Source organism: Eumetopias jubatus, unplaced genomic scaffold (assembly GCF_037043125.1).
Source record: "Eumetopias jubatus isolate StellerSeaLion01/CBP00866 unplaced genomic scaffold, mEumJub1_p1.0 scaffold_16, whole genome shotgun sequence".
Lineage (NCBI taxonomy): Eukaryota > Metazoa > Chordata > Mammalia > Carnivora > Otariidae > Eumetopias > Eumetopias jubatus.
This window is the reverse complement of record NW_028274822.1, coordinates 36,831,304-36,844,652: the sequence shown is the minus strand read 5'-3', so window position 1 is coordinate 36,844,652 and position 13,349 is coordinate 36,831,304. Positions and strand designations below refer to the sequence as shown.

General features: G+C 45.9%; 1 protein-coding gene across 7 annotated transcripts in view; it reads left to right on the top strand.

Moving 5' to 3' along the window:
• The window catches only part of FHOD3 (formin homology 2 domain containing 3), a 453,128-nt gene that overhangs the window by 64,410 nt on the left and 375,369 nt on the right, over positions 1–13,349 (top strand). For all 7 annotated transcript variants that reach the window (XM_028098359.1, XM_028098361.1, XM_028098360.1 and 4 more), the window contains exon 3: positions 4,540–4,604. In XM_028098359.1, coding sequence (XP_027954160.1) covers positions 4,540–4,604 — 65 coding nt within the window. The remainder of the gene's footprint in view (positions 1–4,539; positions 4,605–13,349) is intronic.

Here is a 13,349-nt window from a genome sequence, read left to right as displayed (position 1 = left end):
GGCCCAGATTCTCACCTCTTGAAAAGCTCCTCAGGTGGTCTGCTGTTTGGTTGGGAACTTACAGCCTAGGTTTCAGTGTTGGAGTGGGTCCTACACCCACCTGAGGAACTTGAACAACTTCCCTTCCTGCTCAGCTTCAGACCAATGAAATCAGAACTTGGGGGTGGGCCTAGGCAGTGGTGCTTTATAAAGCCCTCTTGGGCTGCCTGGGAAGGAGATGGTTCTGTAGGAAATCCGAGGAGAGAATCTACTCCCATGCTGAGTGGACAGTGGGAAGGGAAAAGCTCTACCTTCAAATGCGGATCGCATCACTGGACAAAGATGACATCCAGTGGGAGTGGGTGAGCTTGGGTGGGCACTGGGCTTTAAGGTGGGGGTGGGAGTCAGAAGAGACCTGACCTGCGAAGGGCGAGTCCTCTTGGAAGTCCAGTAACCAGGAGGGGTGTGTGTGAGTGTACAGAACTTTGAACAGGGAGGCAGCTGTCTGATGTGGCCCACCCTGATCTCTAGCACCTGAGCCTGGTGGCGGAGAAAGCAGGGGCGGAGGGGATTGGAGCTTGCGGTGGAAGGGGGGAGCTGTGGAACTAGTTGACTACAGCAAGACAAGGGTAAAATGAGCACCTGACATTAATTGGCTAGTATACAGACAGCAACTTTAGAAAAGTAGCGAGGTTCTGGAGTGGGACCAGTTTGGGGAAGGGGAGAGAGCAATTATACAAATCAGGTTACCTTGAACCATACTCAAGGTGTGAGGTGGCCAGGTGAGGAATGTTGGTCTGGGACCCAGGTGACGAGCATCAAAGACCAGAGAGGCTGGCGTGATTCCTTGGAGGAAAACTTCTCTTTATTTAAAAAGATTTGGAGACAGAGAGTGAGCATGCCGGCACACGAGCTGGGGGAGAGGCAGAGGCAGAGAATCTTCAAGCAGATTCCCCCGCTGAGTGCGGAGTCTGAGTTCGGGGCTCGAATCCACGACCCTGAGATCATGACCCGAGCCACCCAGGTGCCCCTAAAACTTCTCTTAAAAATGAAATCTAATTAAATAATTAGGGCCATTTGAAGGATGGTATGTTGATGACAAGATGCTCTTAGGGGCCTGGGCTTATTTCCTCTTTCTACTTTGCCATCCTTAGGATGTGGCTTCCATCTTTCATGCTTCCTCACAGTTCAAATACGGCTGCTCACCTTCCAGCATCACATCAAGGCAAGAAGGCATGTAGTGGGTAGGGTATACCTTCAACCAAAATAAGTTTCTTGTTGGAGTTCAAATGTAGGCAGTCCACCTTGGGACTGGTAAAGCTGCTATAGCATCCTCAAAATGAGGATTCCATCTCTGCATCCAGAGTAGTCACTTTATTTGTTAAAAAAATTTTTTTAAAGCTTTTATTTTTTTAAAGACTTTATTTGAGAGAGCATGAGCAGGGGGGAAGGAGAAGCAGTCTCCTCGCTGAGCGCAGAGCCCTGTGCAAGGCTTGATCTCATGATCACAACCTGAGCTGAAATCAAGAGTTGGACACTTAACCGCCTTAGCTACCCAGGTGCTCCTTGATATATATTTAAATAAAACCTGGAACTTCAATTCTTTTTTAATTATTAGAATAAATCTTATTTGGTTAGCCAATATTGTCTTAAATTGCATCTTAATTTCTAATGTATCTTTTTTTTTTAAATTTTATTTGACGGAGACAGGGAACACAAGCAGGGGGAGTGGGAGAGGGAGAAGCAGGCTTCCTGCTGAGCAGGGAGCCCGATGTGGGGCTCGATCCCAGGACCCTGGGATCAGAACCTGAGCTGAAGGCAGAGGCTTAACCATCTGAGCCACCCAGGTGCCCCAATGTATGTCATTTTTGTTAGGTTTTAGTATTGAGGTTACCCCAGTTCCCTAAGAATGCCCGGACTCTCTCTCCTTTGTAAGCCCTGGAGAAGGTTAGGCAGGTGTCCAGCAATGGGCAGGATAATGCAGGTGACCATGGAGTCACTCTGCTTTCAGCCTGGGTCTATTTCTACCAGCTGTGTGACTTGATGCAATTTATCTCCTTTCTACTAGCATTGTGTTTATCTGCAAAATGGGCACAGCAATGGTACCCACGTTGAAGGTGGGAGGAACCAGGGATGGGAGATGGAGGACCCCTTCTGTGGACTTGGCTGCCACTTACCACCACTCCCCTCAGCTGAGGCCAGTCCTCTCCTTTGCTTGGAACTCCTGGGATCTGAGGCTGATTTCTCTCAGTTGGTTTCCATAGCCCATGGCCCCCGATGCCACACAGGTTTCTTCCATTGTAGGATTTCATGTACAGGGGCAGATGGGGAAGGAGGGCGAATGTTGAAGCAGAGGAATTGTAAGTGATAAAACTACAAAATAGGCCTTTCTTCTGTGGTCTTTTAACTCCCTTAGGGGTTAGCATTACCAACCAATTGCCTCCTTCCTCAGTGCGCAAGCACAGAAGACAGCCACTGCAGGATGGGGTTCGCTTCGGTGCAGGTGCCCGGGATCCTAAACCGCATCACACCACACCCCCGCTGTGGGACTGGAGAATTCTGTGGGAAAACAAGCACTTCCTCAAAATTCGATTTTTGTAGTTGCTTGAAGATAAAAGCAGGGCTATCAATCGGCGCTCTTGAACTTTTCCAGAACTTGAGCTGTTCTGAAACCTTTTCCCTGGTCATTCCATACTTTCCGCCCAACGCCCCCCCCCCCCCCCAATATCCGGGCATCTAAAGCATGTACTTCTTTGTCCACATGCTTTATTTGACTCCTAACTGCTGATAGCACGAGTTACAGAAAATCCTGGGGTCTGTGGACTCAGGGTTTGCTGTTACTCATCATTAGGGTCTGGCCTTAACTCGTTGGTTCTCAGGTTAGTGCTCCAAGCTTGATCTCTGCTATACACCTGTGGCTACTACCTGCCTCCGCATCCCCGGACACCCCACAGTCTGTTCAGTAGTTCAGGTCCATGCACTTAGAATTTTCTAGCATGATCAGAAGACTTGAAGGAAGGTCAACATCTGGATTGTCCAGAGAAAGATTTTTGTGTGTAAAGAAAGTTTTGCAGTTTGTGTTTATAGGCATCCCAGGCTTGGGAAGATGGGTCAAGTGTTGTATACTTGAGAGAAGTTCGAGACCAGTGCCTTGCACATAACAATTGTAAAACAATCAGATGAACAAAAGAATAAAGGAGGGGCTCGTGGGGATCTGGAGGGATCGTGAATGCAGATTTTCTGCTTATAAGCAGCTGCTGGGCTGGAGGTCACTGCATGATTTTGTAGGCCTCTGCAAGTGGTTTTCCTTTCTCCTTTGGAAGAGGCCATTTTTTTTTAATTTTTTTTTTAACTTTTTTATTATGTTAATCACCATATATTACATCAGGAAGAGGCCATTTTTAAAAGCCATATTTTTCCCCTCTTACCGGGTCTCAAGAATAAATAAAACTGTTGCAGTGATTACTGTGAATTCGTAATCATGATGTCAGCCATGTGTCCTGGTGAGATTTTGTTCCTTTCCCTCCAGCACCACCCCAAAACCCGGAAGCCGGAGAGCACTGCCAGACTGGGGAGAGGAGTGGCCAGAAAAGTGATGGGAGGGGGCTCAGCCACTGAGAGACCCCGTAGGTTATCTGCGGCTATGCTGGTCGGCTGGCTCCATTTTACCTTTATTCTCTGGCTCTTCCCTTTGTCCAAATCCCAAAGCCTTTGTTACCCCTAGGTAGCCAGGACACCTGTTTTCTCCCAGCTGTCCTCTCAACTGCTGGGTGCTTTAGTCCTTCTCTGCATAGGGTGGGACAAGCCCCACTAGGAGCAGAATTGGGGAGGAGGGTCCATCCTGTTTTCTCTAAAGAGTTTGAGGGTGCAAGAGAGTGTGAGCACGGGTGGGGAGAGGGAGAAGCAGGCTCCCCGCTGAGTGGGGAGCCCCATGTGGGGTTTGATCCTGGGACCCTGAAATCATGACCTGAGCCAAAGGCAGACGCTTAACTGTCTTGAGCCACCCAGGCGCGCCCCCCCCATCCTGTTTTCATGGTATAAATTGGCATTCTTGAGAATAAATGGCCCGTAAGCTCTCTGGTGGACTCCTTCCTGTGAGCGAAGGGTAAAAGTTGTAACCATCTTGACTTAGTGCACAGCAAACCGACTTTTTGATGACCCCACTGTGTGCCCTTCTTCTATAGACAAAAAATGTAAAAATGGTCAAGCAGATGTGTGTTACATTCCAGGGATTTCACTTGATGGGCACAGATTTTAAAGTTTTTCCCAACATGGTCAAGCATGAGTACACACTAACTCTATGGATGGAAGGAGTTGACCAGGTTTGGTAATAAAATGTGTGTGTGATCCCACAGAGTCAAACTTCATCGTTTAATTTTTTGTAAAGCCCTGTGACATCACGTTATTTCAGGGTAGATTCTCGTTCTGTTTCAGTCCCTGCTTATCTAGAGTCTCTCTGAGGTGGGTGTGCCAGAAGCTTCAAGTTGATTGACAGCATGTAGGTGTCCTCTTGGCGACCACTCTGATCCCTGTGTCCATTTTGTTTTCTGTCTCCATTAGGCGGGGCAAGAAGCACAGCATCATCCTGAGGACACAGCTGTCTGTGAGAGTCCACGCCTGCATCGGTGAGTGACATGTGTGGAAGAGGATACTTCCCATCTTCCCTCAAGTGATTAAACGTGTGATAAGAAACGTCCTCTAAGCAACAAAATACTTAGGATACTTAGGGTTATGCTATCTCCTTGGGTAAGCCCCTACCCCAGATTGTTAGTTTAGTGAGGCGATTTCCGGCAATAGCTTTTGAAGCCCTGTTTTGTTCTGATTTCCTTTGCTGTTCGGCGAGTGAATAGAGCTGGAGGTAAATACAGATTGTTGATGAGGTTCTTTGTGGGGCAGTGTCTGTGTGAACCTCCAACCAGTTGAAGTGATCGTCACGTGCCTTCTGGTGGCTCTTGAAGCTCCCTGTGGGGACGTGGGGGTTGCGGCTCCAGGCTGTGGTCAGGTGATAAAAAACGGACCTGTCGGGTCAGTGTAGCATGGGGCATACAAAGAGACAAAGCAATATGGTGTCGAGGGGATATATTTGTGGTTCAGAATGGTTTGAGAGTGTCACACAGGGACCCCACTGGGGCCATTCCTGCAGCTATTTCCTGTACCTCTTGGTTTCCCCACCTACACGTGTGGGGTTGAATGGCAATGAAAGCAGTTATTGATGTGGAGTAGACCATTTTTATGTGAGGTGTATCTAAAACCATGGCCTGGTTTCCTCCTGGTGTTGGGCTAAGTTGAGGCAAGTATCTAGTGTCATAAAAAGAAGAAAATTAAAATTCACTTTATACACAGAAGTTTTCCATATCCGCGTACTTTTGCTTTTATTATAAGTTGTGGTCTTAATTCGGGCCTCTCATTAAGAGAGCACAAATCATCGTGTTGAGGCCCAGTCTACACCTGGAGTGTGGGGACTGAGTGGAGTGGGAAAGATTGTTTCTGGTCCCTTCCCTTTCTCCCTGCTTCTCTGTTTTGGAGACCCAGGGATGGGGTGAGGAGGTGGCTGGACGTGGGGGGAATCCGTGTAATTTTAGGTCATCTAGTATTAAATGTGTGAGGCCGGAAGAGTCTCCAGGGACCATCTCTGACTGTGTGGCCAACGAGAAATCATATAGCCGACTCCTCAGCCTCAGGGTTGGGAGGGCTCCTAACCTTGTTGGAAACATAGATCGGTAGAACCTTCAGCACTGACTGTTCACTTCTCAACTGCCTGTGGCACCGAGTGACCATGAACCATGTACTATAAAAATATGCACTATATATTTAATCATTTGCTTTTAATTACCTGCTTTACACTTTTCCCTGTTACTTCATATATATATAAATCATGTCCACCTGAAGAAAAGGCCTGTGACCTATGACTTTGGGTAACCCCACCTTCTCCCACAGCCAGATCTAGAACAAATTCCAGTATGTTATGTGCTGAATACTGTTGAAGTTAACTATTGGTTGAAGTATAGCTGATAACCTGTAGAGATTTGGGACATGAAGATGAATTGGTATTTACCAAGATAGTAAGGTGGTGGAAAGCATGTTAACACTAAAATAGGGTAGATCAGAATCCTAATGAACTAATTCCTTTTATGTAAATTCACTTTTTGTACTTAAATATTTCAAGTACAGGACTTTTTTAAACCGGCTTCTATGTTACAGACTTGCTGCATTAACTTAGGTATTCTGGAGTCTCCTGTAATATATGTACCATGTAAAACACACAACTATAGCACACTGAGCCCCAGCAGCCCGTCCTGCGCTCTCCCAGGACACGCATTCCTTCCTGCTGGAGGGGTTGAACTGGGTGCTGACGAGATCGGAGTGTTTGTTCCCAAACCTCCTTAATGCCAGTTGCACTTGCTATTGGAATGAAGTAATTGAATGAAGTGGTAGGTGAATATCCTATAAACTGATTAAGTAAGAGTATAAAAAGTCACTGCTTTGAAAATTCATTGACTATTTTGGACAAGATTCAAAAGTGGTTACTACTAAAGCATTTGTCAACATAGGTGGGTTGCAACAACTATAAAAGTTGGAATATTGCAAAAAATCTAGAAGGGCTGTAGTCTTCACAAGTGTCTGTTCTTGCTTGACTTCACAGAAATTGAGACTGGAAATCCCGGGACCACATCAATGGAGGGGTTCATGAAAGAAGGTCCACAGAGAATTCTAGTTAGTAGACCCTTATTCAAAGAAAGGTCCTAGCTTGAAAGTGAGTGTGAAGGTGTGTGTCCTTATTATGCTGTATGCCCAGTGTCTCATCACAGGCAAAACCAAGATGATCAGATCCTATAGCTGCACATTAAAATAAAGTCTTAAGATGTTTATTCAAAAGGATTTTGTGCTTTAATTCTCCCCATTCATTACCTCAGCCCTAATTATGTCGGATAGGAGGGTTTGACTGTATAAATTAACATCAGTACCCAAGAAGGCAAAGTTTTTCCTGTGTATTAAATGCTCGCTCTTGTCCCATTTCCCATTATTGGCAAGATCTTGAATAGATTTATTATAACAGCACTAAACATTACCCTTTGGTTATGTATCGAAAATGGAATGTATGCATCGTGTGTATGAAGTACCAACCCCCATTGTGACATATTCTTTCCCTTTCCAAATGGCAATATTAGAGATTTCTTTGGGATGAAAAACCCAAACCTGGAACAATCTTCAGTCGAAATGACAAAGGAAAACATGACAAGAGGGGAGAAAACCTTTTCCACATCAGCTGGTTGAGTCCTTGTTTCTTTTCCAGATGACTTCCGCTCCTTGCCATATAAGCAATGGTTGAACTATGACAGGCATTGGACAATCACTGTTCCCTTACCCCTGGCACCGTATGCCATTTCCTCAAAGACCCCTTTCCCCACCACGAGATTGGACTGGAAGGATCCAGGATCAGTTTGGGCCTATGGGCTTAAAATGTTATCAACTAAATTTCTCAAATGTTTTTTTTCACCCTACAATCTTTTCTCGTTCATTCCTGCTTTTATTAAGTATAGGAATGTTTAGAATCCAGGACTGCATGTTGATGAATTGGAAGTGACATGCCATTGGAATTCTCCCGTGTTAACTTTGGGACTCTGGCCCTGATTGGGACAAGAGTGAGTGGAGCCTTTATGGTCCACAACCGAACAGACCTCACAAAGTGAAGGCCGTTGGGCACTGCTTTGAAGGTCATGGCTGGCAGCCAACACAGGCCTTTTCTGATAGGGCAGCAGGGCCAAAGCAGAAAGTTGGAATGAGATCTTGGTATGGAGATGCTCCTCTCCACTGTAATTGTTATTTCTTTGCACAGTTCTGAGTATGACCACTTGATGTAACAATGTAGCAAACAATGTATGACTCGCCTTCCAAATCTAGCTTCAGTCCCTCAGAAAAACCAGTGGTCACTTTGTAGGCATGAACTTAGAGATGGAAAAAAATCTATGACAGGCATGTAAAGTCTGCATTTTTATGAGGTTAGCTAGAGAAAATAAATTTTTTGGTCTCTGCAAGTGATCCTATTTCCAGACACCAGAAAAATGTTCAGAGGGCTCTGATGACTCAATCTCATCTTGAAGAGAAAAGGAGTGGAAGAATTGTAGGGCCGAGAGACGGAATTGAGGATTTAAAAACAACAGATTTGAAGTTGTTAGGATCCTTAAGGTAATATCTGAGTGTTTGCTACTGGCTTGCTTTGAAGGCATTTTGTTGGACTTAAAACCTCGGTGCTTCAGTTTTCTGGACCAGATCCTGTCTTATTAAGAGAATAAACTCTGTCCAGTGAGAGTCTGCGGCCCATAAGGTGGACACTTTCAAGTATCCAGCATTGAGTTAAAAGGATAAATTGGCTGAAGGTTGCAAAGTATCCTTTCCGATGGCAGTTTTGAAGGACAACCTGGTACAAAGGGTTTTTAGAGTCTTTAGAGGCATTTTCCCCAAACCTAGGAGATGATGAGATCTGCTCATGAAGATACAGATGAGGTAGGCAGAAATTGGCAAGGTAGCTGAGGTGGCTAATCTCTCCATTAAGTTAATCTCCTTGCTCGTTAAAGGTCAAATTGCAGAGAGGACACTTGTAGAAGCAAGAAAAATCACACAAGGAGAAGACTGCTTCACCCATTGATGCAAAAAGTAGTCTATTTTCAGCAACACAAACAACAGAACAAGGCATCAGCTATCATTTGCCAAGACTTCTGAGCTAAGTCATGCAGTTCTGCTTTGTGCTATACTATTCCACTGAAGAGGCGAATGACAAATGGAGGTTGGGGCGGGGGGGCGGCTAGCATTTCAGGAAGAACCTTCTAGTGCAGGAGTGACTCAGGGGATTCATGACCACTGACTTCACCCTACCCCCAACCCCCACATACATTTTTGTTCTCCAGTCCTTTCCTCAGGCTCTGCCTTCTTAGGCCTAGGCTTGTATCCTCTTACACCTTGCCAAGCCTTCTGACTCGGCCCAGTACCACTTCCCCTGCTTCTGAGCATCTTTCCCTCTCAGTGTTAAGTTTGAGCTGGGGTTTTATGTGGCTGAGCCCTTCTGGCCCTGCAGGGAGGCCTCCCTCCAACTTTTTTTGATGTTTCACTTGCCCCGCGCGTGGGCTGTTTTGGACTGATATTTAGGTTCCAATGTGGTCCTCCCTGCCTCCTGACTCTAGAATTCCCACGAAAACTAAAGGTTTCCTTCTACAAATGGGGAAATGCCTTTTTGACCCTCTTGGGCTTCATAGCACCTGGGTGGTATTTCTAAATTAGCTAATCAAGAGGAGGAGCCTCTTCGCACGGGGTGCAGGATGGGTGTGTGTGCTCGCGCGCGTGTACGCGCTGAGACACTGGAAGCCTGTGTGGTAGCTTGGGTGTCCTGCCCCCCCCTGGGTGCCCCCCTGGAGTGGGTCCACACAGGTGCTGCTGGCGCTATATTGTCTAAGGGGGCGGGCCCCCATGCATCTACTGGGTGACTGTGGAAACCATAACCTAGGCTGTTGTGTCCAGAACCACCCCCATAGTCCCTCTTTTCTCTCCTGTACCCCCTGCCCTCCTGTGTCTGACGCCAAGTCTTGGGCCTGGGCTTCTTGCTGACTCTGCTCTGCATTCCCCCAGATTCTGCTCTTATCCTACCTCCGTAGCCTTGGGACAGGGACAAGGGCAGGGGTTTCCTCCTGCCCTGTTTGTGGATGTCATGATGGCCAAGCTCACAGTGTCCTGGCTATGTCCTTCCCTAGTGGGGTTAGGCACAGCAGGTCACATTTCCTATTTTCTGTCCTTTGATGTAGGGATCCATGGATTTTCCAGAAATCCTGGAGCCCATATCCTGTCCGTGCCTTTCTGTAGAGACCTGGGTGGCTGGCTGTGGCCTCGGCACAAACTGGGCTCAGGTTTGAAATTCTGCGTCTCCCTTTGTAGCAGGAGACTTGTAGTACCCCTGTGTATTGTTCAGCCTCCCTTTTGTACCCCATCAAGTCTGTGACCCGTTTTTACCCACTGTTCTGTTCTCTAGGTAAAAACAGGCTCTCTGGGCTAATCAGATAAACACCTCTCATCACTTGTTTCCTACTAATCTACCTCAGCTCCCAGAATGTCCACATGTCTAGAAGGCCACTGGGTCTGGGCTGGGATCAGCCTTTCCACTCTGTGTTGGTGGCAACCTCTAAGGGAACTTATGGCCAAACAGTGACTGACAGATGTGCCCTCACCAACCCCCCCCTCCCCGCCAAGGGAGAAAGCCTATGGGGAAGCATGTGGAACATTCCACTAGGTGGTTAAACTGCCCCGAGTCTAGCGTTTAAATGCTGATGGCTATTGAGTTCTGTCACACCTGTCCACACATGCTGTAATCTTAGAGGATAGTATAGAGGTACGTCAGGAATGATTTGTTGCCAGGAATTAAAAGAACAATTAGAGAATGAATTTAAAAATGACTCTACTGTCTACAGACATACAGGTAAACATAAATACAGGGAGTGGATAAAGGAGATACACCTATGAGAGAATTAGCATGAGAACCTTCCAGATACAGCTGGAAACTCAGGTCAGCTGTGGGAATTAAGATGAAGGAAAAATGAGCAAATGTGGATTGACCCACAGGAAAGAAAAACAGTCATATGGGGGTCTCCTAAGGTGGTTTCACTTCACATTTGTGCGCTTACCTTCCCCCTTTGACGTTATTTAAATTATTCATTCTTTGCCTCTTTAGAACTTTACCTTTTATCTCTGAAGAGGTTGGATTGTTGGATAATATTTGAGCATTGCCTTAGAACCATTATTGATGTTTACTTTGCCCTGTCCTAATAATTGCTTATATCCGTAACAAGGAACATGACATTCTGGCAGAAATGGACTCTGGAGAATGTAGTCCTAGCGGTGGGGACACCCTGTAGCAGATGTTACAAGTTTAAACCACGTGCTGGCAGCTAGACTCCAAAGTTGCTGTCCAGCAGAACCTTCAGTTTTATCCAGAAAACAACCCCTGGTAAGGAAACCACCATGCCTTTGAATGGGTTCTTTGAGTTAGTTCTAGAGTGTCGTTATAAATGCTTTTTACTTGTAGGTCTGAGCTGCCTGGGGAATGTAATGCAAGCTCTAGAGATGGGCTTTCTGCACCTGAGGCTCCCCCCATGAAGAGTCTGCTTCATTTTCTGTCATGGAACAGTAAGAGTTAGGAAACAAAGTGATTGGTTACTAGAAATCTTGGTATCCAGAGGGCATGGGAGCGGAAAAGTAGGATCGATGGCTTGCACATGCCTTGCTACAAGGTGGTTCTTCAAGGATTAGATGTGCACCCATGTGTTTTTCCGGTCTTGCTGAGGGACTTAGAAAAAATGGATTCTTGGGTGGGGATTCTTGGCGCATTTTACTGATTCCCATTGCGTTAGAAATACCAAATGGGAAATGTTTTAACTTGGGAATCGAAACACATGGAAAGCATTAGAAGTTGAGCAACACATGCAGCCAGTTTAAAATTTAATTCAAAAACAGTAAAAAAGGTGTTTGGGAATTGGTTATAAGTGCTGTAGTCTCAAGTTCATATGCGAGAGTAGTAGTGACAGAATAGCAAAAGGAGAAAATGAAAAAGGTTAGCGTAATTGGGATCTTGTTAGTTTAATTGGAAAGGAGAAAACAGGAGCTCCTGGGTGGCTCAGTCAGTTAAGCATCTGCCTTCGGCTCAGGTTATGATCCCAGGGTCCTGGGATCAAGCCCTGAGTCTGGCTCCCTGCTCAGCAAGGAGTCTGCTTCTCCCCCTCCCTCTCCCCCCTCTGTCCCTCCCCCTACTCATGTGCATTCTGTCTCTCTCTCAAATAAAATTAAAAGAAAAAGAAGAAAACATTCTGTTAATTGTACTTGAGAGGTGATGTGATTTATTTCTATCCTAGTAATTGGACTATGATGGTGTGGGCAGGAAGGGGATCTATTTTCAGGGATTTAGGGAAATCTTTGTGGGACAAGGTATAGCATTTGGCAGGCAGTTGATACTTCAATAATTTCTTAGCCTTTTAAAAAGATTCCACTTTAGATTCAATGGTCAGCTTACTACCACCCTGAAAATTAGATAATGTATCTGCAAGTATTTCAAGTTGTAAAATGCCATGAAGATAGTTTGAGAAGAATTCTAAATTATAGACTGCCTACCTTGGCCATTTTATTAAATTTTTAAAAAAGACTTGAGAGATAGTGAATATCTGAAGCAGACTCCATGCTGAGTACAGAGCCTGATGTGGGGCTTGATCCTCCAACTGAGATCATGACTTGAGTCAAAACCAAGGGTTGGATGATCAACCGACTGAGCTGCCCAGGTGACCCCTACCTTGGGCATTTAAAAAAACATGAATGTGCCACTCCACGTTCAGGGAGTGGCACCTTTGCAGCTGGGTCCTTTCCCACCCTTGGTTTCACGGACCCTCACTAGCCATGGGAGGGGCTGAGAGAGTAAAGCTTGAATTTCTCAATTCTCCAACTAGTGCCGTTTGTACTGGCCTGTTGCTTTGCTCTTTAGGCCATTTATATGGTCTTCAGCCCTTTTCTAGATCCGTGATTGCAGAGCCCAGTGAGACCTTTCAGGTCTAGGAAGTCTGAAGTGCCACCCAAACCTCTAAATAGGTCTTTCAAAACATTTTCCCTAAGCGAAGTTTCCCCAGGCTTCAAAGGACGGTTTTCAGAGTTCTTGTGTGGTTCACAGATGGCCTCAGGGGAGAGTTTAAATCAGCTGAGAAAAATGGATTTCACCCTTCAAGAGCTGACTGTTTAGTTATGCAGTTGAAATCCCTTTTTCCGAGCCGGGCTGCTGACTGCTGTGGGAGGATCTGGAGCTTTCACACCCCTTCAGGTCTTCCGTCCTGCCTGGCTGGACATAGCTTCTCTTTTGGGCTTCAAGTGAGGAAGACCTGGAAATGAAGGCTCTTAACTGATCAGAACTATGTGCTGTCAGCTCTGGCTTTAGGAGCTGTCTGGAAGGAACACAAGGGTTCTGGGCTGGGAGGCTGGGAGTCTTCTTGCTCTTGGTTTGGAGGTCTGGTCCTTATCTGGGAAGATCTAGGAGGTAGGGTTTTTGTTCCAGGTAGCAGTTAGCTCTTGAGCATTTGAAGGTGGACTGTTTTGTGTCCAGCCCGCAGAAGCAGACCCCAAAGTATTTGTTGATTGAGGAAAGCCACTGTACTAATGATTTGTGATAAATACTTGACCTTCATCCTGTTTTTGGCACAGAGCTCCTAAAACACTTGAAATTCCTTAAGTGATAAGAGCAACAAAGGTGCCTTTTGTTATGTTAATGAGGCAACTTGGTCCCTAACTTAAGGATGGGGGTGAGTTATGGGAAGAACCACCCATGTGATCGGAGAGTTGGAAATTTCAGTCCT